This window comes from Microtus oregoni, unplaced genomic scaffold (genome assembly GCF_018167655.1).
Source record: "Microtus oregoni isolate MIOR12 unplaced genomic scaffold, Mior012 000027F_ref0000203, whole genome shotgun sequence".
Lineage (NCBI taxonomy): Eukaryota > Metazoa > Chordata > Mammalia > Rodentia > Cricetidae > Microtus > Microtus oregoni.
This window is the reverse complement of record NW_024543086.1, coordinates 31,689,394-31,714,680: the sequence shown is the minus strand read 5'-3', so window position 1 is coordinate 31,714,680 and position 25,287 is coordinate 31,689,394. Positions and strand designations below refer to the sequence as shown.

Below are 25,287 nucleotides of genomic sequence, written 5' to 3'. Positions count from 1 at the left end.
ACTGTTGGGTTTTTCCCAGGCTTGGCCATTCCTTCTGACTTTCTCTCAGCACTAAACAGTGCTTGCTTTTTATTGATAAAACATTTAGAATGTAACTAGTTATTTCTCTTCTCTGACAGATGAGGCCAAACAACGAATTTCTGTCTGCTTGTGCCTGCATGAGCTTTCATCTTCTGTTTAATTTTCTATTTAGCTTTGCTCAAGTTTTTTAGTGCAGAATTGCATCTACTGATATACTTGTTGGGAAATGTCACCAATGCTGTTGATTGTGTGAGTAGTTCTAGGCCCTGGGCAAGAAGCTTAGACAAACAGTATCTTTGGTTTTGCAGCTTCTAGAGAACATGACAGAAGTCGTTCGGAAGGGAATTCAGGAGGCTCAGGTTCAACTCCAGAAGGCAAATGAGGAACGACTTCTGGAAGAGGTAGGGTTAGGATTGAAGTTTTCCAGGCTGGGATCCTGGCAGAGCACACTCAGCAGGTTATCCTAAACAAGGCTTGTTTTGCAGGGAGTGTTGCGGCAGATCCCTGTAGTAGGGTCCGTCCTGAATTGGTTCTCTCCAGTTCAAGCTTCACAAAAGGGAAGAAGTTTTAACTTAACAGCAGGTAGGACTTCCAACTGGTCTATGCCTAGATCTGTTATTTAAGTTTTGACCAGATGCATTTATCTCCTTGTACACTTCATACTTTATATCTCCCCGGATTCTCTGCCATGTCATCTCCCCCATCCCTGCTGAAACAGTGAGAAAGCAGCCACTCCACAGCATGCACATTGCTCTTCCTTGGAAAAGGGACATGCCTATCCAACCGGCCCACATCTGGGGACAGTGCACCATGGACACTGGCATAGGACTATTGTTTCCTGCAGTCCTCCTGAGTACTTTGTATAGGACATGGCTCTTTCTGAGAGGGGACCCTAAAGGCTGTAGCACACGGTATTTATTTTAAACCAGTGACTGGCAATGTTGCCAACTTGTTGGGAGATACTAGCGGCAGTGAATCCTTTCCTATCCTATTAAAGAAATACTCCCGGGAACTGGAGGGATGACTCAGTGGTTAAGAGCACTGACTGCTCTTCCAGAAGTCCTGAGTTTACTTGCCAGCACCCATGTGGTGACTCACAACCATCTATAATGAGATCTGGTGCCCTTTTTTGGTCTGCAGGCACACATGCAGATAGAACACTGTATACATAATAAATAAATAGAATCTTTAAAATATATGTAAACAATTTAAAAAAGAAAAAGAGAAATACTCCCAAAATTTTGGTGTTCCTTCTTTTGTTCCTTCTCTAGGTTCTCATGATAGCAAAGGTATCACTGGAGTTTCCTGTTATGGTGGCAGAAGGATGTAATCCTAGCATTAGGAGGACGAAGCTAGAGGATTAGGGTTTTCTGAGACTTTGTCTCAGAACATCACGAACAAGGAACATTTTATATCACAGACCTCAGCCTTTAATGTTAGCATCTGCTCATTGCTAAAGTGAGGGTCCCAGCACACTGCACACACTGATGGAGCTGAAGAGCCTGGGGAGAGACGGGAGCAACTGCAGGCTGGGTTTGCTCCCGTTCAGTCAGTGGGAAGCCGGTTAAGACACAAAGCCATTTGAGGACAAATGGCATCTCAGGATAGCTGTGCCTGGAGCTTCTGCCATTCCTTTCTTTTCCTGACAGGCTCTCTGGAATCCACAGAATACACATACGTCCACAAAGTACAAGGTACAGGAGTGACACCGCCTCCGACACCTTCAGGCACTCAAAGCAAACAGAGACTTCCAGGTGGGTTAAACCGCTCCACAGTTCACCTTCATTAACAGAAGGAAACCAATTCTGTTCCACTTCGGGAATAGACTCATACATGCCGCTGAGGCTCCTTATTTGTTGTTCCTTATGTTCCTTTCTGTAATCCAAAATTCCATTCCCTTCGCTGAAACAACAATTCAGGCACCTGAGATTTAGCTCCAAAGAAATGTCTCCATGGCACTGCAAAGGCAAGCATTACTTTAACCGAGGTCGTCACTCCTGTCAGGGGCACCACAGAAGCACTGGCCTGGGGAGCACTTTGGTGTCACTGTGTTCTTTAGTTCCTGCCTCACCTCTCAAGTGCAAACCAAAATTCCAGCATTCCTGCCAAATCAATGACCATGCAGGACCACAGCACCTTTGTCTGTGGATGTCTCCACCAGTTTCATCATGGTTCATCTTGTTTCTCTAGGCCAGAAACCTTTTAAAAGGGCTCTGAGAGGCTCAGATGCTGTGAGTGAGACCAGCTCAGTCACCCACATCGAAGACCTCGAAAAGGTGGACCAGCTGTGCAGTGGGCTAGAGCAGAGCAGCCCAGAGGCCCACTGCCCTGAGCAGATCTCCACAGCCCCTGCCCCCACTGCCAGACAGACTGAGACCTTGCAGAACAAGGCCCAGCATCCGGAAGATGACGACCCCCAGGTAGAGGGGCTGGAACGCTTAAGATAAACCTCAGTAACACTGGGCTTCGCCTGTACTGACTGTTTCAGGGAAGAATGTGAACTGTGCCACATGCTAAGATGATAGACATTTCTGTCGTCTGTGCTAAACTGGGAGTTTTGCACAGAAACATGCTGGAAAACCAGGCTTTATGGGGGGGGGCAATTATTTTATGTGTAAGTAGAACCAACAACTGACTATTTTGGCCTGCCCAACCTTGGCATCCCCTTTCTTCATATACCACAAACACGTTGTACAGAGAGAACATGTGGATTTCAAGCACCTTCCACTGGAAACACTGCTCTTTCTCTAGGCTGTATAGTGTCTCTCCAGGTTCTCCCCCATGCTTCAGTCTTACTCGGTCTGTAATTCAGGCAGGTTGTGGGAGACGTCTGCCTCACTGGCTGGCATCAGGAAATGGGTTTCAGTAGGACCTGAAGCCTCTGAGGGATGGTGTACACATGCGCTGTGGCACTAGAACTGTCCCTGCTGCACCTTTTCTCCTTATACGCTCTTTGTAAACAAATGTAAGGACTCATCTTTACTAGTAACTAACTGTAAGATCTCTTCCTGACCATATTTAAGTATATTTTAAACACTGGTAATGCCTTTAAGTTGGTGCCCAACATGCCCAGCATGCCCTGTGCTTGGGTCTACTTATGACAGAAAGCCCCCTGGAGAGCACCATGAAGAGCCTCCTGTCGTCTGCTGTGCAGCACGGTAGAGGCTGCAGCAAGCAAGCCTTTGACCTGCTTTTCATGGTCAGCTGCAGCTTCTCTTCTACTCACCCTGGGCCCAGCTCCAGAAAGAACCAGAGAAGTTGCCTCTTCCAGGCTTGCCACCTAATTCTCCTTCATTTCTATTTCCCAAGTACTGCATCACCAGCAGTACCCTAAGATGCCCCACCCCGTGCCTTTCTAGTCCCTAAAGTCAAACAATGGAAGATGCTAAGATGGTGGGCCGGTGGACTGCAGTGTTGGAAGCCTTAGTTATACCACATTAAGCCTATAATTACACTGATTTGATGTGATTTTTGACAGTTGCCACTTAGCAAAATGCAATCTTTCCATTTTTTGGGGGTGCAAATGATTAAATATAGTCTTCCCTGTTTATTTGATGCAATGAAGTATAGCAGGTGACATGGGGGAGGGGTAAATTATCACCTTTAACAGATTGATTTTTAAATGTTTTTATACATTTGGAAATTGTTACCTGGTTTTGCTGCAACAGAATTTTACCTTGAGACACTATCTGATGCTGGCTTAAATAAAGGCTCTTGAAATTACTACTTGTGAGCTTGGTGTAAACATTACTTTTCATCAGGTAACAGAACAGTTCCTAAAAAGTAACTTCCATAACCCTAATTGGGCATCTTAGTAGCATCATATGTAAAAAGTTTCTCTCACTTTGTGGGATTCAGATCGAATGTGGCACCCCACGAGCTTGTCTCAAAATCATACTCAGCAGCTGTTTGTTTCTGAACCTTTCATCTTGCCTAGTGCTGCTAAGTTTTGCTAGGAAGTTCCTTTTCCCTTTTCTTCCTCTTTTTTTTTTTTTTTTTTTTTTTTTTTTTTAAACAAGACTGGATTTCTTTGGTAGTTTTTGCTGTCCTGGAACTCATTCTGTGAAACGGGATGGCCTTGAACTCAAGATTAAAGGCCTTTAATCCCAGGCAGAGGCAGGCGGATCTCTGGGAGTTCAAGGCCAGCCTGGTCTACAAGAGCTAGTGTGGGGACAGGAACCAAAAAGCTAAGGAGAAACCCTGTCTCGAAAAAATCCAAAAAAAAAAAAAAAAAAGATTTAAAGGCACCTACCAACACGCACTGATTGGGTTTTTCCTGACCAACCAGTCTCTCAATGCAAGGCCAATGGTATGGTTTCTCCTCTGTTCCTCACTTTGTAGTGAAGCAAAAAATCATCTAAAACAAATGCCTTTGCCAAAATAAGATTTTATTTTGAAAGACAGTAAGCAAGGAAGAGGTAAAACTGCACAGATGTAGATTCCAAACCGCCAATGATCTGCTGAGCCAAACAGTTGTGTTCTCTGGTAACTCTGGTGTTAGCTCCCTGGAGAGATCTTTTCCCATAAACCATCTTCATTTTTTTTGTAGAGGAGAGCTTTATTTCCAGGAAACAGTATATTTGCTGGAGATGGGAACTTTTTTAAAAACATCAAGGTAGATCTAATATGTTCAACAAAGTGGGGGGGCTCAGCCAGAGGAGAAGTAGAAAGGTTCTGAAAAGACAAGACAGTGGGCATGAGAGGGGCCAGGCTAGGCGCCTCCCCCGCTGGATGACAATGTCAGAGTCTTTGGGCTGTATACACATTCACCAGGCTGGTCTCAGCTTCTATACATCTTTTGAGTTACACACGTTTTACTGCTTACTACTTTGCCTGTACAAACATCTGCCAGGACAGTACTAATCCCCCACTGCCATAAACTTTAGTCTCTCAATGGCAAAAGAACGCCAATCTCACCCACTGAAGGAGAAGCAGCTGTTAGCTGGTCTAAACCTTTTTTTTTCTTACGGATGGGGAAACCAGGGTCCAGAGATTTAAGATTTAGCCAACCTGTAAATTCTCACCTCTAGTATTTGCTTGTCATCTTGCTGCAACCAGAAATCCACATGTGGAAATGGCGTCCAGGAATACGGGCCTATTCGAAGTTGTTCTGTCTTTGCATCATAAATGCTAATCATCTAAAAGAACCATTTCCATGACAGGCTGTAAGGACACTGCCTACCACTGCTATAGTCTAGTTCCAAGTCTGTCCCCTTAGCTGATAAACTGCAAATGTTGACCTCCCGTAATAACAAAGCTGCCACCACCAAATGCCTGACTTGGGTTTGGTCCTATGTTTTGACAGTAAACCTACAAGAAGACAGCACGCCGCCCTTCTAAGGGGAAGAGGATGGTGAGAAAGGTCCCAGGTCACATGTCCAGTGAGCATCAGCAGTGCCTCAAAGACAGGCAGGTCTGACTAATGCCTGTTACTCCCCATGGCTACACAAATACCATACCTCCTTACTCCTACCCCAAGCAGCTAGTCAGGCAACATAAACAAGCTCACAATGCCTGGTGCCCAGGTATGACAGCTCACACCTGCCATTCAACACTCAGGAGGCTGAGGCAGGAAGATCAGCCTGGATGACGGTGTGACCTTGTCTCACAAAAAGCATAAAAGAAAGGTTTGGGGTTTTTTTGGTTTCTTTTTTTTGTTGTTTGTTTGTTTGTTTGTTTGTTTGTTTTTCGAGACAGGGTTTCTCTGTGGTTTTGGAGCCTGTCCTGGAACTAGCTCTTATAGACCAGGCTGGTCTCGAACTCACAGAGATCCGCCTGCCTCTGCTTCCCAAGTGCTGGGATTAAAGGCGTGCGCCACCACCGCCCGGCTTGGTTTCATTTTTTTGTTGTTTGTTTTCCGAGACAGGATCTGGTTTGGTAGACCCTGCTGGCCTCAAACTCTGAGAGACCTGCCTGTTTAGTTTTTGAGAGGGTCTCATGTAGCCCGGGCTGGCCTTGAACTCAATACATAGCCAAGAATGCTTGAACTCCTCATCTTGTTACTGCACCTCACAATGTGGGGTAACAGGGATGTGTGCACCACCACAACTGGCTCTGAAGAAACTGATTTACCAACAGACCCATTCCTTGAATTCCCGAATTATGCCAGCGATAATCTTCAGCTTTAAGAGGGTACTCAAGCTGAAATATAGTCTACTAAATACCAAAAGGAATCCTACAGTAAGTTCCAGGCCAGCTTGGGCTGCAATGGAACCCTCTGTCTTAGAGAAGAAAAACCACCAAGCTGGTCATAGTAGTTGATGGAGGTTGATGCAGGAGACTCGCCAAGATACCCTAGGCTACATACATAGCAAGACCATATCAAACAAAATTAGGACTCCAGAAAATGGTAAAAGACTGGCAGAAACAGATCTCTTAACGCCACACATCTTCTTACTGAAATGTTAGAATTGCACAAACAAGCAGATCTCTGGGCTTGCGGCAGTTGGGGTGCTGGCACCTATGTGAGGCCAGAGGTCCATGCCCTGTGTCTTCCGTTGCTTCTGCTAACTAAGACAGGGTCTTCCACTAGAGCTACAGACTCAGCAAACCCCAACAATCAGTCTTCTGTCTCCCCAGCACCAGGCCTGGAAGCATGCACAGCACGCCCAGCTTATGTCGGTGCTGTGGATCATGTTTAGACAGCAAGCACTTTGCCTACTGAGCCATCTCCCCAGATCCTGTTTGGCATCTTTTTTAAAAGGTACATTAAGCCCAGGCTGGCCTGTACCTCACGGTAATCCGCTTGTCTCCTGTCTCCGAGTGTTTGGATTAAAACAGGCTCACAGTGGGAATTTTACATTCTTCTATCTGTTCCTCAAATGGATGAATAAGTCTTTTAAATTTAAAGCTGGGCAGTGATGGTGCACGCCTTTAATCTCAGCACTCGGGAGGCAGAGGCAGGCGCATCTCTGTTAGTTTGAGGCCAGCCTGGTCTACAGAGCTAGTTCCAGAATTGGTTCCAAAGTAACACAGAGAAACCCTGTCTCAAAAGACAACAAACAAACAAGAAATTAATGATTTAATTAATTAATAACATACTAGAGACCTGGACAAAGTTGTATACTTGTGCAATCCCAGCCCTGGGAAATGTTGAGGCTATAAAAAGAGCCTAGGCTAGGAGTGCTCAGCAGCATAGCACGTTGTTGCATATGCCTCTATTCCATCCTAGGCACTACCAAAAAATAAGGAAACATACGGTACACTGAGGAAATTACACATTGGGGCTGGGTAGGGGGTCTGAGACAAGGTTTCTCCATGTAGACCTGGCTCTCCTGGAACTCAGTTTGTAGAGTGACTTGCCAGACTACTCTCTGATGACTAGGTGTATGGATGAGACATCATTCTGTCAGTGCCCCCGCCCCCAGCCGCCTGCAGTCTCTCTATGGGAAGGTTAAAGGGAAGAGGTCTTGCTTTAGCCATAGATTCTAGCTCTTACTACCACCTCCATCTTTCAGGCAGAGATCTAGTATCTAGCACTTAGAACCTAAACTCGATCCTTATTCCTCTAACCCATGAGGAAGTGGACTGAATACTAAATCCTGGTAAGGAGATAGCCACAACTTTCCAACATTCTAAAAACTTGAGTCCCTTGGTGTTCCCTCTTTACCCATCCCACAAAGATGGGCTCTCACTCACCGGGCCTCCTGCTAAAGCTCTTGCAGCACGAAGCTGCTCTTCTGGGCCACGATCTTGAAAGGAAGCTCTGTAAATCTCTGCAGTTTTAATGTTGACAGCTGCAAGGGAGAAGGAGTGACTCTAAATTGGCAATAGACTTCACATTTCTACCACCATACCTAAGAACCAGAAATAGGAAAGGACTGGATCTGAAGAAAAAGACTGAGGTGCTGACAGCCTCTGCACAAACACTGATTTTAGAGCTATAAAAGTGACAGAATAAAGAAGTGCCTGTGCCCTCCGCACCCACTCAGCTAAACACCATGGGCACACCAGAAGCCCTCTGCAACTTGTCAGCCTCAGGACTGGCAGGGCTGACTTCCTTTAGTTCAACTGTCTTTATTCCGAATCAAAATCTTACTTCATTCCCATACAAAGATCCAAATACTCTGAGTTCGAGACCAGCCTGGTCTACAAGAGCTAGTTCCAGGACAGGCTCCAAAACCACAGAGAAACCCTGTCTCGAAAAACCAAAAAAAAAAAAAAAAAAAAATCCAAATACCCCATACCCCCCCCCCAACCAGCACTTGCTAGAGAAAAGCGTGCCTGACTCCACCCATGTGACACTAGGCTGCAGGGGTAGGTGTGGGGTGCTCATAACCTATGCTGCAGTTTCCACACATTAACCTTATAGCCCCTTGCCTAACTTGTCACAGTAAAAATAGATAGGGGCAAGGACCCAACCACCAGCAGTGGTACAGATGCAATGATTGCCACTCAGACCTTTAGCCCACATGGAAACCATGTAACCCTCTAATACAAACACTACTTACCGATGCCATAAATGATCGGAAAGTGGTTTTCATTTTCTTCCCGGTCATTTAATTCTAAGAAATGAAGGAAAGTGAGAGCACTAAACAGTTGTTCTTGTGCGTGTGAAGGAAAAACATCAGCACAGAGCCCAACATGGCCACCAGCAGACCCTGCCTCTGCCACACAAGGGCAGCTCACCAGCACGCTCCCTTCCCAGGAGCACAGAGAAACCTCTGACAGCCTAGAAAGCAGACATCAGAGCATCCATTAGCTGAGTGGGACCTGGTGTTGAAAGTGACAAGGAGTGGTGGGGACAAGTCATCCTGAGGTGACAGTCTCTTTAGAGTGTCTTCTCCAATTCTACCCTGATGGGGGCTGTAGTAAGGGGACGGACAAAACCTCCCTGAACCCAGCAGGACTCACCTGTCACACATAATGTCACTAAGTGGATGTCGTCATCTTGTTTGTCAAATTCACCTACAATTAGAATTTCAAAATTGATGTCAAAAAAGTGCCCAAAAATGAGTAACCGATGTGAATATGATCAAAATACATTACATATATACACGAAAATGTCCTATTAGGGATGGGGCTGTAGTTTCACTGATACTGTAATTGCCTAGCATCCCCTAGCACACTCAAGGCTATGAGTTCAAGCCCTAGCACTACAGAAACCGGCATGTTCAAGTTCAAAGCTAGTCTGTGCTACATGAGATCCTGTCTCAAAAATAAGGTGGTGGAGGGGGGTAGTTAAGATGGAGATTAGGTCAGCAAGAAGGCTCAATCTCTAGAGGCACCTGTAACCTGAGTTCAATCCCTGGGACCCACATGTAGAAGAGAAAGCCCATTCCTATGGTACACATGTGCCCTGAGTGCCCACATGCACATAAGTAAACCGCTGTTATATGTGATTAATATAGGCTACTGTGAAAAGCCTCATGATGGCTGAGAGATGACTCGGTGGTTAAAACATTTACTCTGCTCTTGCAGAAGACTTGGGTTCAGGTCCCAGCACCCACATCAGGTGGAGTCCTAAGAGAAGACCAACTCTTCTTGAGTCTATTAGAACAAAAGGAATATTTGTGTGTATAAATGTTTTTCCTACATTGTATGTGTGCCATATGAATAGTGGTTACAGGATCCCCTGGAACTGGTATTACAGACAGTTGTGAGCCACCATGTGGTTGCTGGGAACTGAACCTGGGTCCTCTGGAAAACAGCCAGTGCCTTTAACCACTGACCATCTCTCCAGCCAACAGAGCAAAAGCTTTGTGAATGCTTTTAGACAAGGGACAGAAGAGAATAGGTTCTAAATGCCCACTCCCCACTGTAGATTGGTGCACACCTGAGCTCGTAACAGACAGCGATGCTCGTCACACCATAGAATTTCATGCCCCAGTTGCTTTTATTAGATACAGGCTTTCCCCATGGAGTTAACAGGCTGATTAAGAGCGAACAGCCCTTTGCCTCAGTCTTCTCCCAAATGTTGAGCTGTAAGCATGAACCTCCAGACCTGGTTCAGTAGGTAACAACTTCTAGAAACTTTCTAACTCTTCTCAGGACACTGGGTATTTATTCCCTGGTGTCAGAACTGCTGGAATACTGATCTTTAAATCAAAATCTCTGTGCAAGGTTTTGTTTTTTTTGTTTGTTTGGTTTCTTTTGTTTTGGGTTTTTTTTTTTTACATATTGTGTGTATGTGTGCATGCCTTGCCATGAATCACATGAGAAGATCAGAGGACAGCATACAAGAATTAGATTTCTCCTTCCACCATGTGGGTCCCAAACACCAGACTCTGATCATGCGTGGTGGGAAGAGCCTTTACCCAGTGAGCCAAATTGTCAGCCTTTCTGCAACCTTAGAAGATGACTTTCTCAAAATGGATTCTAGACGGGTGGTTACTGAGTCAAAGGATGTGAACCTTTAAAGGGCTTAAGCCACAGTGCAGTTTCCTTGCTGGACAGGTGCTCCAGTGCAGGTCTAGCATTAGCATATACCTATTTCACAATTGATATATACCACGTCTACCTCTTCTTATTTAGTAGAAAAGATTAGCAGTGCTATTTTCATTTTCTGAAGCATTCACCAACTGCTGTTCTAAAAGAGCATCTTTAACACGTCTGTAGTTCTCACTCGGCTGAGGCACAGTGATCACAAGGCCACAGCCAGCCTGGGCTTCAACAACATCGCCTTGTCAAAATGGGGGGGGGGAGTTTGGACAGGCGGTGGTGGCTCATGTCTTTAGTCCCTGCACTTGGGAGGCAGAGGCAGGTGGATCTTTGAAGGTTCAAGGCCAGCCTTGTATACATAGTGAGTTCCAGGACAGGCTTCAAAAGCTATACAGAGAAACCCCATCTCAAAAACCAAAAAAGAAAAGAAGGAAAAAATGGGGGGAGATCTTGTCCCTATCCCACCAGCACCTGGGAATTTAGATCCATGCTACACTCTGTATGGTCTATACAGTCCATCCACATGGCTGTGTCTTCAGTGTAGACAGATTGACTCATGACCTTCCTGCCTCTGCTTCGTCTGACTGCTGGAGAGCTTTTTTACTCCACTTACTGATGTATTTATTTATTTTGAGGCAGGTTTCTGTGTAGCTTTGGCTGTCATAACTTGCTCTGTAGACCAGGCTGGCTTCAAACTCACAATGATCTGTTTGCCTCTGCCTCCCAAGTGCTGGGATTAAAGATGTGTTCCACCACTGCCTAGCACCTTTTTTTTTTTTTTATTTTTAAACCAGACAAAACTAGGAGGGGGTGGCAAACTTACTAAGAAGCTGATGAGTAAGTTTCTGTGACAGCTGCCTATCATCACTGAAGCCTCCCACAAGGTGCACTTCCAGCCTGCCAAGAGAGGAAGTGATCAGAGTTAGGCATGACATGACTGTATGCGGGTTTCATGGATATTTTATTCCTGGCTACCATGAATGTCCACAGCATGCTTCTGGGTCTTTTCTACATCATATAATGAAAATACCTGTGGGCACAATGGGGTGCACATGGGGCTTCCAAGGCAGCAGCAAGGCTCTGAGGACCCCGCCCAGGGTCATCAGTCCAGTGTCACCTGGCCACCCATACAGAACACTCTAGAACTTCTCAACACCTGCACCTAAAAGGATCTGGGCTTTGAGGCTGGAAAGGGGCAGAAACCCACTAATTGAGAGCTAAGTGCTCTCATCCCACTACACCTAGGAATCACAGCATGGTTTACCATACACACAGGATCCATCTGGGAAGTTGTAGGAAGCCTCTCCCTACAACAGTCATAATGCATATGCACACAGCAGGGCTGAGACAGGTTCAAACTTTGCTTCACCCCATGTTTCCCTTGCTTGTCTTCCTCCAATAACCATGGGAGCATGTGGTGTACTTCACACCTCTGAACTAGCCTGTGCAGGGTGTGGTGTCTGACGGCCTGGATGGCCTCACTAGGAATGTTAGAGCAGGAAGGGCTGGGAGCACTGCGGCTTTGCTACCACTTTGTCAGGCTGCCCTGATTTCCACAGAGAGAATAACTAAACATGTAGAATGAGCAGTGGGCTCCTTCCTGCCACCTGGCTAGCTTTACCCCAAATAATTACACACAGAATCTGTATTCTTTGAAACACTGCCTGGCCCATTAGTTCCAGCATCTTATTGGCTAATTCTCACATCTTGCTTTAACCCATTTTTAAAAATGTGTGTAGCACCACGAGGTAGCTTACCCGGAAAGATCTTAACCTGCATCTGTCTCCGAAAGGAGAATCATGGCGACTGCCTGACTCAGCTTCTTTCTCCCAGCATTCTGTTCTGTCTACTCCGCCTACCTAATTTTCTGTCCTATTAAAGGCCAAGGCAGTTTCTTTATTAACCAAGAGACATATGACCCTCCTCCATCATTTCCCGGGTCATGGAAGACTGGGAGAAAGAAGCCGAGTCAGGCAGTCACCATGATTCTCCTTTCGGAGACAGACGCAGGTTAAGATCTTTCCTGGTAAGCTATCACCTCATGCTACACAGATTATTAGAAATGGGTTAATCAAGATGTGAGAGTTAGCCAGTAAGAGGCTGGAACTAATGGGCCAGGCAGTGTTTTAAAAGAATACAGTTTCCGTGTAATTATTTCGGGTAAAGCTAGCCATGTGGAGCTGGGCGGGAATGCAGCCCACCGTTCCTGCTACATAAACACTGTGTTCTGAGGACTGTGGGAACAGTCTGGGCTACAACAACAGGAAAAGGCGATTTCACAGCTCACGAGTCAAAGACTATGGAGCCAGCCAGCCTGTGACACAGACCCAAGTCAAGAGAGTTACATTTTACAAAAGGGCTCTGTGCTAATGCACACTCTTAGCACACGCAAGGCCCAGGGTTCAATTCCTAGTGTACACACATGCAACACAAAGTTTAAATCTGGTTAATTTTTTGAGAAAAGGTTGGCCTGGAATTCACCATGTAGACCAGACTGGCCTCAAACTAAGAGATCCTTCTCTGTCTCCCTCTACCCCCCACTACTAGAATTAAAGGTGTGTACATATCTCACCCCTCACTTTTTAAAACTTACCTATTGAACGAATAAAGCTAACTAGTAAGTGTCCCTGTGATTCTAAGCACCTGTATGTGACTGTACTAGTTCCTTCAAAGGCTGCCAAGAAAAATCAGAGCCAGTGTAATAAGAACAGAGCAAGTGAAGCCAGGCCTGGGTCAAAGGCCAGAACTTAACTAGCTGTGTGGCTCTGGTACATGACCACGTGTCACGGATGGGGTAACAATGAAATGCTGAGGTGCAGCCAGCCTGGACTGGTTCTTACCCTACACCCATGCTCAAACTCTTGGCCTGCTGAGGAGTGTGGCATGGTCACTGCCAACCCTGCCTCCTCCTTCCCTGCTCCAGACCATAGAACAAGTGGCTGCTCACAAAAACACAGAAGAAATTAATATGAATAATATTAATAGATCCCAACTTTACACAAGTTCAGAGTCAACACAAGCCTGACATGTCTCATCCGCTAATCTGAGCACCAGGGAGTCTGAGGCAAGAGGATCATAACTTTGAAGCCAGACTACACAGTGAGCCCTGTTCAACAAAATGTCCAGTACAATAATGTCCCCCCATTATTCCACGCAGCCTAGTGTAGACACCACCCATGCTAAAGGTGTACAAGCGCAGGACACCCCGGCAGTGTCCATAGTACGAACTTACCTTCCACACTGAGCATGGTCAGAAAAGGATTTTATAGAGCTCATTATTAAGGGGACTTCGGCTTTGGTGTCAGTTCCATCACAGTGTGTGAGGCAGGTCGCCCCATTACCTGGAGAAGAAGGGGAAAGTGAGTTAGTCCTTATATTCCAGGAAGCAAGATACACTATAAGAAAACGGAAAGGGTCCAAGCTGCCCAGCCAACCCATCTGACCAGGGCACCAGGGAGACACATGCAAACAAGAAAGATATGACTTCAAATTCTTTTTTTTTTCTTTTTTTAAAAAAAAGAAAACAGCCGGGCGGTGGTGGTGCACACCTTTAATTCCAGCACTTGAGAGGCAGAAGCAGGCAGATCTCTGTGAGTTTGAGGCCAGCCTGGTCTACAAGAGCTAGTTCCAGGACAGGCTCCAAAGCTACAGAGAAACCCTGTCTCGGAAAAAAAAAGAAAAAAAACTATCTTTTTTTCATTATACAATACCAATCCAAGTTCCCACTCCCCTTCTCCCATTCCCTCCACTTACCCCCCCCCCCCATCCATTGCTCAGAGAGGGTAAGGCACATTGCTCTGGGAAAGATCCAAGGCCCTCCCTCCTATATCTAGGCTGAGCAAATTATCCGTCCAAAGAGAATAGGTTTCCAAAAAAGTAGGGATAAATCCTGGTGCCACTGCCACTGGCCCCTCAGTCTGTCTGCCCCAGCCATGCAACTGCATGACTTCAAATTCTACACCAGGAAACTCAAACTGAAAAAAATGAGTGGTTGCACATGGTTGGGATAGTTTAAGGAAGGGTTTCCTTCATCTCTGTCTTCATACCTGTATGCCTCAGGACCACAATGTGACAAGTAGTGGCATCATCAGAACCCAGAATGGAGACGGAGCCTGTTCCAAAAAGAAATAACATAAAATAGCCAATAGACTTTGGAATAAGGCCCAACACACTGCTTCCTAACCTACCATCCTTTGGGGAGGTCACTGCAAGCTCTCTTTGCTGAACATACAGAAGGCCCTGGGGTCCCACTTGTTGAACAGACTGACCTCTGAGAAGTCTGGCTCTTTCCTGTTTAATTGAAACAGAATAAAATAGTTGTGTGAATTAGTGAGGCTTGAATAGGAGAGATGGAAAGAGCCAATGTTTACTCAGAAGTGGGAAGCAGGCTGGCATCTCTGAACTGTGCTGCACTGGCCATTGGAGACCGGTAGAGAAAGGCAGCAGGAACATTTCCCCTGAATAGGAGCGACATATGAAAAAAATCCCAGTGCTTGGGAGAGACACCCAATCCTTTACCATGGTTCTTCAAGAATCTGACTGAGACTTGACCTTTAAGACAGAGTAGTTCAGGCTGCCCTTAAACTGTCCCCTCCCGCCTCATGTGTGTATCACTACCACTTTAGACTGTAAGAAAGTCGGGGCTGGAGAGATGGCTCAGGGGACAAGAACACTGACTGGTCTTTGGGAACCCTGGTTCAATTCCCAGCACCCACATGGCAGCTCACAACTGTCTGGTAACTCCTGTTCAGGGGATCTGACACTCTCACACAGGCACACCTGCAGGCAAAATACTAGTGTAAATAAAATATGTTATTAAAAAGTATAAGAAGGCAGAGGCAGAAGTTCATGCTCACAGTCCCAACACTGGAGGTGTAAGCCAGCTCTGGCTAGAGTGTGGCTGTCTCAGAGACAACACAAGAAACGAAAGCAAAGGCGACCGGCCAGAGACACGCCGCCACAGGACAGTGTAGCCTGCTCTTTCCTCCCACTTCATCACACTGTGTGCATGAGCGCACGAAGGATGCAGACGTCATGTGGTGCCCGTGAGGGTGAAGCATGCCTGTGTGAGAGGTCTGTCATGTGCCTTCCTGTTACTCTGAACCTGTTTTTAATTTCCTTTTATTTCATATGTGTGTGTGTTGCCATACATGCAGTGGGCGCCCGGCAACCCTTGGTAGTTACTTTTCCCCTCCACCATGTAGATTCCAGAGCGTGGACTCGGGTCATCAGGCCTGGCAGCGAACACCTTTACCATATGAGCCATCTCAACAGCCCTCCTTAATGTTCTGAGACAGAGTTCCTCACTGAACCCGAACGCACTATTTTACCTAGACTGGCTGGCCACCCAGCACTTGGGATCCACCCCTCAGCACTGGGGTTATGTAAGCACCCTAAACCTTTTTCATGTTCACTCAGTTCCTTAACGAACTTTCCCAAGGCCTAGCAAATGGCACTACTTTCTTTGCTGGTGGCCAGCAAACTTCTCTCTCAGAATGACTAGATGGCAAGCCCTGAGGTCCACACAGATATGGCTCCTCCAGGAATTCATGTAATCTGCTGTTATAAAATATTATTATTCCTACCACCTAAAGACCCTAGGGCTAGGGGCATCTCAGAAGCAGGCATGTCTAGCGTGTGTAGAGCCTTGGGCTCCACCCCCACAACAGCAGACACTAAGGAGCGCTGCACTGGGCCGCTCAAGATTACACACTATTGTCTACCCTGAACACTAGCACCTACAGGGGTGCCCCTTGTTGCAAGAGGCTGCTGTACTGAAGGACACAACATCCAAAGTGACGGGAAGAAAGCAGGGCCCCAGTCTTGACTTCTAAGCATGGGACCTGCTACGGTCAGTCTTAGTCACTGTTCTGTTGCTGTGAAGAGACACCATGCCAGTGCAACTCTTATTTAAAAAAAAGAAAAGAAAAGAAAAGAAAAGAAAAGAAAAATGCCTTTAATTGAGGCCTTGCTTACAGTTTTAGAGGGGTGGTTTATATCAGGACGCCGACAGGCATGGTGCTGGAGCAGCAGATGGGAGCTTTACATCCTGATCAGGCAGAGAGAGAGAGAGAGAGAGAGAGAGAGACACTGGGTCTGGCCCAGGCTTTTGAAACATCAAAGCTCACCTCCAGTGACAAACCTCCTCCAATAAGGACATGTCTAATCCTTCCCAAATAGTCGTACTAACTAGAGGGCAGGCGTCAAACATACGAGCCTGTGGGGGCCATTCTCATCAAACCACCACACTGTGTGCCTGCTCTTTGCAGCCCTCAATCTAGAAAATAAAAGCAAAGGTACTCATCTTGTAGGGAACAGTGTGGGGCCTGTTCTACTGTGGCTGGCCACTGGGTGCCTGAACCCAGATGTACTGGTGAGTAAATGTGGAGACAAGGTTAGCAGTAGCAGTATGGGATTCCCTGGTAGCATCTCTGATGGCATGTGCCTCACAGCAGTATGGGATTGCCCTGGTAGCATCTCTGATGGCATATGCCTCACAGCAGTATGGGATTGCCCTGGTAGCATCTCTGATGGCATGTGCCTCACAGCAGTATGGGATTGCCCTGGTAGCATCTCTGATGGCATGTGCCTCACAGCAGTATGGGATTGCCCTGGTAGCATCTCTGATGGCATGTGCCTCACAGCAGTATGGGATTGCCCTGGTAGCATCTCTGATGGCATGTGCCTCACAGCAGTATGGGATTCCCTGGTAGCATGTCTGATGGCATGTGCCTCACAATTCTTAGTCAGCATGGTGGCACATGCCTGTGACGCCAGCCCGGAAGGCCGCAAAGATCATGAGTTGGTGATCAGCCTGAGCTAAAGTGAGATTTTCTTTCAAAATAGAAAGTGGGGAGGGGGACATGACAGCATCAGTTAGTGTTCTGGAATTTTCCTTTTAAAATGTTCAGACTAAGGAAGCACAGCTACAGAAAGCGGTTCTACAGCTGGTGCTGTGTGTTCACAAAATGTTGACATGAAACACACAGGAACCAGGCACGGTGGAGCTCTGTGAGTTCAAGGCCAGCCTGGTATACAGAACGAGTTCCAGGACAGTCAGGGCCACACAGAGAAACCCTATCTCAAAAACCAAGAAAAAAAAAATAACAATATATAGCATGCTGTCAATCAGAAAGTGTATTATGATGGGCACACTGGATGACACCTCGAGTTACCACAGTGGAGCTGAAGCAGGAGACCTCAGGCATTCAAGGCCAGCCTGTCTGTCTTTCTCTCTTTAAGGGGGGTGGGGGTGCTACAGAGATGGTCAGTAGTTAAAATTGTTTGCTGAGAAATCTACCGAAGCTTAGGTGCCCGCACTGATTCCCACTCATGCCTGTAACCCGGCTCTGTGATAGGTGGAGATGAGAGAAATCAAGACAGCATATTCAGGGAGACCCCTGTCTCAAAGGAACTGCACTGAACGAAGAGGAGGACACTTGATGCCACCTTCTGGCCCCTGTGCACACACACAGATAAATAAAATCAGGCGCGCTTGTGCACACCTTTAATTCCAGCATCTGGGAGGCAGGCCACACAGTGAGCTCCAGCCAGGGCCACACAGTGAGACCCTGTCTCAAACCTTTTTTAACAGTGTATCACAGCAAAGCAAGCAAGCAAGCAAGCCAGTGAGTTTGTGGCCAGCCTGGTTTACACATGAAGCTCCAGGACAGTCAGAGGTATATAAAGAGCCCCTGTCCCCAAAACAACAAAAAACACTGTGAGGAAGTCACCAAAACCATGAGAAGAATGTCTGTGACTAAGGACACAATTTTCAACTTCCCTCTCCAGAGCACACACTATCCTAAAGAAAGTGAGCCACTGGGGATGCAGTTCACACTCCAGCCTTCTCCCACAGGGGCCTCCCTGCCACCCCTTCCGGGCTAGACAGACCAAAATCCTGCCTCCGGAGGTTTCCACGTCACCTCATCTCCGCCTTCTCATCTGCTGTCGTGGCCACTAAAACTAGACGTTTCAAGCAGAGATGGGAGAGAGTCCTCGGAATCCTTGAGGTGGATTAAACTTTTCTTTGATGAGTTTTACTCCTGGCTTCACCGACCCAGTGGCAGTGCCACTGGAAGGAAAAGGGCACAGTGCCTAGCCCGATTTGCAGGATGGCTGTCCTGAAATTCAAGCTAACAGTCACAGTCTCCTTGCCCCATAGTTGTCAGGGATCATTCTGCCCATTCATTTACCCAACAAATATTTTGTAAGCCCACTGCCATCTGCCTTCAGGAAGCCTTTGCTTCAGGAAGCAATCCAGGGGAAAACAGCAATTAAGCAGACAGGACCACTGATCAGAGGAAACTTCTAGAATGCCTTCCCTAACCCCACACTCCTGGGCTTCACCTCTCAGAGTCAAAGCGGACATCTTTCAAGGCAATAACTGGGTCTTTAAAAGAATTCTTTGATTAGGAATCATCCTCTCCCGGGTCCTCTCCTAGACCGCACTATGTGAGCTGACAACTACCACTGCCTTCACAGAGCGCTCTTTCAGAAGTTCCCGCAAGGAAAGAAGACAAAAGCCCACCCACCCATCAGGGCGCGGTCCTCGCCGTCCTAGCAACTTCCCAGCGAAACCCTTACTTCTGGCTAAAGATAACAAGGCGCCCCAAGCTGCAGGGGACGGGAATGGGCTCGCAGAGGGCTGGGCACTCCGCCCGCACCTGTCCGCAGCCGGGCTGTGTAAGGCCAGGAGCCGCTCAAGCGCCTCAACCTGCGGATCCCGCCGAGGGTAGACGAGGCCCCGGTCCCCGCGCGCCGGCCGCGCACTGTGCGACCTTGGGCAAGTCGCCTAACCTCTCTGGGCCCCGCCTCAGTCGATCCCCTGTGAAAGCACGTCGAGGCCGAGATGCGGAGATCCCACCTGCCCGCAGGCCCGAGCAATCCCGCTCACCTCCAGCAGCGGGTGCGCTCGAACCAGGTCCGCAGCAGACCGCGGCAGCCGCACTCGACGCCCGTCCACCAGAAGCGGCATCGCCTAGGCCGCCGCCACCGTCGGCGGCTGCCGCCCGCCCCGCCTCGCGCCATGCCACGCCCACCGCGGGCGCCGCGCCCCGCACACCGCGGAGACTGCCGGGACGAGGGATCGAGGAAAAGCCTATGGGCCGCAAGGCGTCACGGGAGATGTAGTCCAAACTGTGGGAATGTTGTCTGAGCTCTTTCTGTACGCACCTTTCGGAGCCCACGGGAGCTTTGCTTCACCCAGCCCTGACTCCCTCCTTGGGCCGTGTTGATTCTCAAAAGTGTGTTCAATTAACCAACGTCCACCTACTTCAGCTGCCAGACAGCGCAAAAGTCGCCGGGAGCGCGTGGATTGCGGCCCAGCAGGCACCGCGGTGAGTGCGCCAGAAAAGGTGCGGCAGAAAGAGGGTCGCCCTGGCGCCTGGACTAGAAATCCCACCTCTGTGTTTCCTTATCGCCCTTCACCGCCCTAGGCAGAAAAGCTAGGACCCTTACGTGGCCGCAGACGGTGCCACTTGTCTTTAAATGATGGGTCTAAATTTAAACCCTGTGTGACTCAAGGCCAATGCTATCGCCCTAACATATTCTCAGATAGGGCTGTAAATAATACAAGTAAAGTCAAATTCTGGCTAAGACAGGGTTTTGATCCTGCTATGTTGTTTCCCTCAGCCTACATTCCCAGAATTAAGTATAATTACATATGTAGGGTAATTATATGCCAAAAAAAAAAAACAACAAAACACCCTGGCCCGCCCTGAAATCAGAGCCAAAAGGAGAAAAAACAAAAAACAAAAAACACACACTTTGGACCTGGATCCAGAGCCAAATCTGCTCCTGACCAACTAAGCAGAAGACCAACCAATCCGGAAGCAGGAAAACGAACCAACCCCCTTGAGCAAAGATCTAGCCAATCTGCTTTTGAATGAAACCTGTGCTCCTAGGACAATCAATCACAGCACAGGTTTCCCTCTAAAACTCAGGAGTCCTGGAAGTCACTGCATAACCGAGGTTAACTTTTTTTTTTTTTTAGGATTTATTAAGTACGTTGGAGTTTTGTCTGCGTGTATCTGTGTGAGAATGCCAGATCCCCTGGAACTGGAGCTACAGACAGTTGTGAGTTGCCATGTGGGTGCTAGAATTGAACCCGGGTCCTTAGGAAAAGCAGCCAGTGCCTTTAACCGCTGAGCCATTTCTCCAGCCCCCCCAGGTTAATCCTGAATTCATGATAGTCCTGTTTTAGCCTCGCAAGTACTGAGATTAAGGGGTTTATTATTATTATTACGATTTATGTGAGTACAAGGGCACAAAAAAAGCAGACTGTTAGATCCCTGGAGCTGTGAGCACCTGACGTGGGCGCTGTCAGCAGAACTGCTAAAGGAGCAAGTACTACGGTCGACAGCTACCTCCAGCCCAATCACATATGTGGGGGGCTGGAGAGATGGCTCAGAGGTTAAGACCTCTTCCAAAGGTCCTGAGTTCAATTCCCAGCAACCACATGGTGGCTCACAACCATCTGTAATGGGGTCTAGTGCCCTTCTCTGGCCTGCAGGCATACACACAGACAGAATATTGTATGCATAATAAATAAGTAAATAAATAAATATTTTAAATCACATATGTGATACAAACCCAAAGGCAGGAATTTGAAAGTTTCCTGAATAATGAAGTTAAGCGCTTACGGGTATAAAGTGCTAAACTGAACTTTGGTCTCCATAAATGTCATTTTTCCCCCCAAGACAAGGTTTCTCTGTGTTGCTTTGGAGCCTGTCCTGGAACTAGCTCTTGTAGACCAGGCTGGGCTTGACACACAGAGATCCGCCTGCCTCTGCCTCCTGAGTGCTGTGCTATCACTGCCCGGCAAATGTACGTAACTTTAAAACCTGGATATGGGAAGCTAGCAGTGTGAGTCAGTGGAAGAGAACGTTTGTAGCAGAGTCTAAGGTCAATCCCTTTTTTCTTTTTAAAGATTTGTTTACTTATCTATACGGTATCCTGCCTGTAGGCCAGAAGAGGGCACCAGATCTCATCATAAGTTGTGAGCCACCATGTAGTTGCTGGGAATTGAACTCAGGACCTCTGGAAGAGCACTCGGTGCTCTCAACCACTGTGCCATCTCCAACCCCAGTGAGATGTTTTATTTTTTTTTTAATTTATTTAACTTTATTTTATGTACATTGGTGTGACGGTGTTAGATCCTCTGGAACTGGAGTTACAGACAGTTGTTAGCTGTCATGTGGGTGCTGGGAATCGAACCTAGGTCCTCTGGAAGAGCAGTCAGTGCTCTTAACCACTGAGCCATCTCTCCAGCCCCCAGTGAGATGTTTTAAAAGAGCATTATGTAAAAACTTAGTAAATAGTGCAAGAAATCCCAAAGCACTGACTGCAGCTTACAGCCTGGGTATGAGATGAGAGCCAGACACGGAGACATAATTGAGCTGAGGACCTGAACTACAGTGACTGAAATATGTAGGAGAGCATATGATGCACCCTTAACCCACAGAGGCTCGGAGTCTAGAAAAAAAGCATGCAGCATGCGGAACCCCCCAATCTCCAGACAATCCCAAGGACACAGCTGTAACCATGCAACGCTTGCCAACTCTTCTCACCTCAGGATAGGTGTGAGTCTAAGACCCTGGTTCCCTTCCTCAGTACCAAAAAGAAATTCCCCCGCTACAAGGAGACTTCACTTTCTTCCATAGATGTCTGGCTTTTTAAAAATGTATCTATGACTAGCTTTAACTTAAAATACTCCTACTTCAGCCTCCCGAGTGCTAAAATTATAGGTGTACCACAATGCCCAGATAGCACAGAATTTCATAAAAGTGCTTTCATGGGCTTGATCCAACCACAGGAACAAACTAACCACCCCATTTGGTTCTAGCCCATCCCACCCCCTTTTAATGGAGCAGGAGGCTAAGATTCAAACACACCAATCACGGGACCGTGGTGGGCAACCTTTATTAAAGCCCTCAACGACATGAGAGAAATTCCATTAAAAATGGTGTGACCAAGAAAATATTGCTGCCTTTAAATAAGTACAAGTGGCAAAAAAAAAGATTAAATATACTTAAAGGGCCATTTTCACAAATACAAAGTTTACATGTAAGGATCCCAGCGACAGACACCTCTGAAGTCCTTGCACACACCTGCTACAAAGCAGACCTGCTGCTTGGGATGAGAGCAGCTCTCCGGGCTGAGTCCATGCTCTACAGTGATTAAACTATGGTTCAGACCCCCAAGCTGCTTGGTCAGTTCGAGGTACAGCTGACAAACCCATGTTCAGGTCAGATCCACTCTCCTGCACCAGTGCCGTTTCCTGTTTCTCTGAAACCTCTTTCCCCCGGCTTCTTTGCCCCTCTGCAATGCTTTGTGTTGCCCTGGTAAAAGCAGCCTAAATGCTCAGCACTTCACCTCTGCCTCGCTTTCCCTCTATACCCAACCACAAATACTCTTCTAGTCAGAAGGAAACCATTACACCACTGCAGGCAGTGTCTAGGGTATTTACAGGCAGGGCTGATCCTGAAGATTTCTCACCAAAACAAGACCCACAAAGTCATGTGACTGTGGCTCTGACAAAAAGAAACCTGTTAAAAGGTCATCTGCTGGGATACGGCTGACACTAGCAAGCATCCAGCAGCTCCATCAGGAGGTTGCAGGCAGATTCTCCACATTAAGCCAACACTTGAAGCATTAGCACTGACTGCTATGCCTACTGTGAAATATTTCACATGATAGTTGGTCTTCTGTCCATAAGGAGCAAACTGCAAACACACCCAGTCTGGGTGTCTTCAGACACTGGCCCAAGTCCAACATGGAAGTTGGATATACAAGGCACAGACTAGCCCAGTGTGGTGTCCATGGTGGGGCTCAGGGCCCTGGGGAGCACAGTTCAGCTCAATCACAGATCCTGGAGATGAGAGGGGACTGGTCTGGCATGTACAGCACAGGTGGGGAGCCCAAGCTGCTGGAAGGACTTCGGAAGTGGCTGTCAAAGGAGCTCGGGGTAAGGCCGATCACTGCATCGCTCTGGGGCACTTCACCTTTCAAAAAGTCGTCGTCTTCGTCCTCTACTAGCTCCTGTGTAGAGAAGAGTGGTGAGGACATGACGTTAGTCTGAAAAGTCTTCATGGGCTGCTGGATGGCACAGTAGGAAGAGGTGCTTATTACCAAGTCTGGTAACCTGGGTTTAGACCAGCATGTGAAAGAACGAACCAAACCCCAAGTTGTTCAATGACTTGGTGTACGTACAGACGTACACGCACATTTTTGTGAAAACACTGTTCTTCAGCCTTTCAAGACAGTGTCTCTCTATTTAGTCCTGACTGTCCTTGAACTCCCTTTGTAAAATAAGCTGGCCTCAAACTCACAGAGATTCTCTTCCCTCTGCCTCCTAGGTGCTGGCAATAAAGATGTACACCACCATGCTGGCTCTATTTTATTTTATATATATGAGTATTTTGCCTGAGGTCAGAAGAGTGTGTCTGATCCTCTAGAACTAGAGTTACAGACAGTTGTTAGCTGCTAGGTCGGTGCACGGAATTGAACCCAGGTCCTCTGGAAGAACCTAAATAAACACCTTAGCTGAGATGACCCATCTCTCCAGGACCCTTTTAAAAAAAAAAAATTAATGAAAAGCTTAAGAATTCCTTTCCTGAGGCAGAGAACTTACTTAGTCAGTAAACAGGGAGCAGACTCCATCCCCAAAAATAAAAAGAAACCCCAGCATGGGGAAACAAAAACAGCTCCAAGTCTAGTCTGAGGGGCATGTCCTAAGGCAGTGAAAGCCCACAGCTCAGTGAGTCCATGATGATGCTGGAGGAGGTCAGAGTCTACAGACAGCAGCATCACTCATGTCCTCTACAACAGTGGTTCTCAACCTTCTTAATGCCTCGACCCTTGCAAACATGCTGTGGTGACCCCACAGCATAAAATTATTTTCGTTGCTATTTCATAACTAATTTTGATACTGCTATGAGTCGTAATATAAATATCTGTGTTTTCTGATAGACTTACGTACCCTTGTGAAAGGGTCACCTCACCTTACAAGGTCACCCCCAATGGGGTCGTGAACCAGTCACAACCCACAGGCTGTGCTAGGTAGGACTATGCGGGCTCCACATCAGGAAGCTTGAGGAATGACCAAGTCTGTGTATTCCTGAGGATCCCAAAACAGGAGTAGACTTTACATGAGCCGAGTGGCATTTGTACTTGGTGGCTACTGAGCAGACAGATGGGGCAGTGAAGCTCTGTGAGGATCACATTCTGTTCGTGTTTTAGATAGAGTCTCATTCTGTAGCCTCAGCAATCCTCCAACACCAGTCTCCCAAGTACCGGGATTACAGGAACAGCTAGCTATTCTCAGCTCCTCCTTGTATACTCAGACAAAGTCTCACCATGTAGCAGACAGGCCTCAAAACTCTTCATCCTCTGGCCTGAGCCTCCCCAGTGCTTAAGACAACAGCTATAGTGGGGCCGTGGTGTAGCACGCCTTTAATCCCAGCACTCGGGAGGCAGAAACAGATGGATCTCTGTCAGTTCGAAGCCAGCCTGGTCTATAAAGCGAGTTCCAGGACAAGCTCCAAAGCTAAGTAAAGCGCTGCCTTGAAAAACAACAACAAAGACAACAAGAGTGAGCCGATCAACAAAACCTAGCTTTGCAGTGCTAGGGTGGGAACCCATGATGAGCTCCACCACTAAACCACAAGCTTATTTCCAAACAGCTTATACCTCCCAAAGTCATTACAGACAGAGCCTGATTATTTAGAAGACGAGGAGACTTGGGCTGGTAAAACAGCACAGTCACTAAACAAGCATGAAGCTCTAACTTCAATCCCCAGAACACTTGGGAGGCAGAGGCAGGCTAGTCTGGTCTTCAGAATGAGTTCCAGGACAGACATGGTGACACAAAGAAACCTTGTCCCA

The 25,287-nt window shown here is 47.1% G+C and overlaps 3 protein-coding genes across 10 annotated transcripts in view; 1 reads left to right on the top strand and 2 right to left on the bottom strand.

The window, feature by feature from the left end:
• Pdxdc1 (pyridoxal dependent decarboxylase domain containing 1) overlaps positions 1-3,744 on the top strand; it is a 57,576-nt gene extending 53,832 nt beyond the window's left edge. For all 3 annotated transcript variants that reach the window (XM_041676000.1, XM_041676001.1, XM_041676003.1), the window contains 4 exons: positions 330-422; positions 507-603; positions 1,671-1,775; positions 2,212-3,744. In XM_041676000.1, coding sequence (XP_041531934.1) covers positions 330-422; positions 507-603; positions 1,671-1,775; positions 2,212-2,468 — 552 coding nt within the window. In that variant the 3' untranslated portion in view covers positions 2,469-3,744. The remainder of the gene's footprint in view (positions 1-329; positions 423-506; positions 604-1,670; positions 1,776-2,211) is intronic.
• A 648-nt stretch (positions 3,745-4,392) lies between these two features.
• Positions 4,393-19,446, bottom strand: Ntan1 (N-terminal asparagine amidase). 5 transcript variants are annotated; one of them, XM_041676671.1, is made up of 11 exons: positions 19,298-19,433; positions 16,378-16,450; positions 14,589-14,691; positions 14,448-14,513; positions 13,634-13,742; positions 11,225-11,298; positions 8,875-8,928; positions 8,472-8,525; positions 7,660-7,757; positions 5,046-5,159; positions 4,393-4,695 (listed from the first exon to the last, which is right to left on the bottom strand). In XM_041676671.1, the coding sequence occupies exons 5-11, from the start codon at positions 13,675-13,677 to the stop codon at positions 4,519-4,521; spliced, it is 615 nt and encodes a 204-aa protein (XP_041532605.1). In that variant the 5' UTR covers positions 13,678-13,742; positions 14,448-14,513; positions 14,589-14,691; positions 16,378-16,450; positions 19,298-19,433; the 3' UTR covers positions 4,393-4,518. The 5 variants fall into 5 exon arrangements, with proteins under 5 accessions (XP_041532605.1, XP_041532601.1, XP_041532602.1 ...); XM_041676667.1 differs by lacking the exon at positions 16,378-16,450 and having other exon boundaries at positions 19,298-19,443; XM_041676668.1 differs by lacking the exon at positions 16,378-16,450 and having other exon boundaries at positions 14,670-14,691; positions 19,298-19,443.
• Positions 19,447-22,306: 2,860 nt separating this feature from the next.
• Rrn3 (RRN3 homolog, RNA polymerase I transcription factor) overlaps positions 22,307-25,287 on the bottom strand; it is a 42,263-nt gene continuing 39,282 nt past the window's right edge. For both annotated transcript variants that reach the window (XM_041676442.1, XM_041676443.1), the window contains one exon: positions 22,307-23,442. In XM_041676442.1, coding sequence (XP_041532376.1) covers positions 23,260-23,442 — 183 coding nt within the window. In that variant the 3' untranslated portion in view covers positions 22,307-23,259. The remainder of the gene's footprint in view (positions 23,443-25,287) is intronic.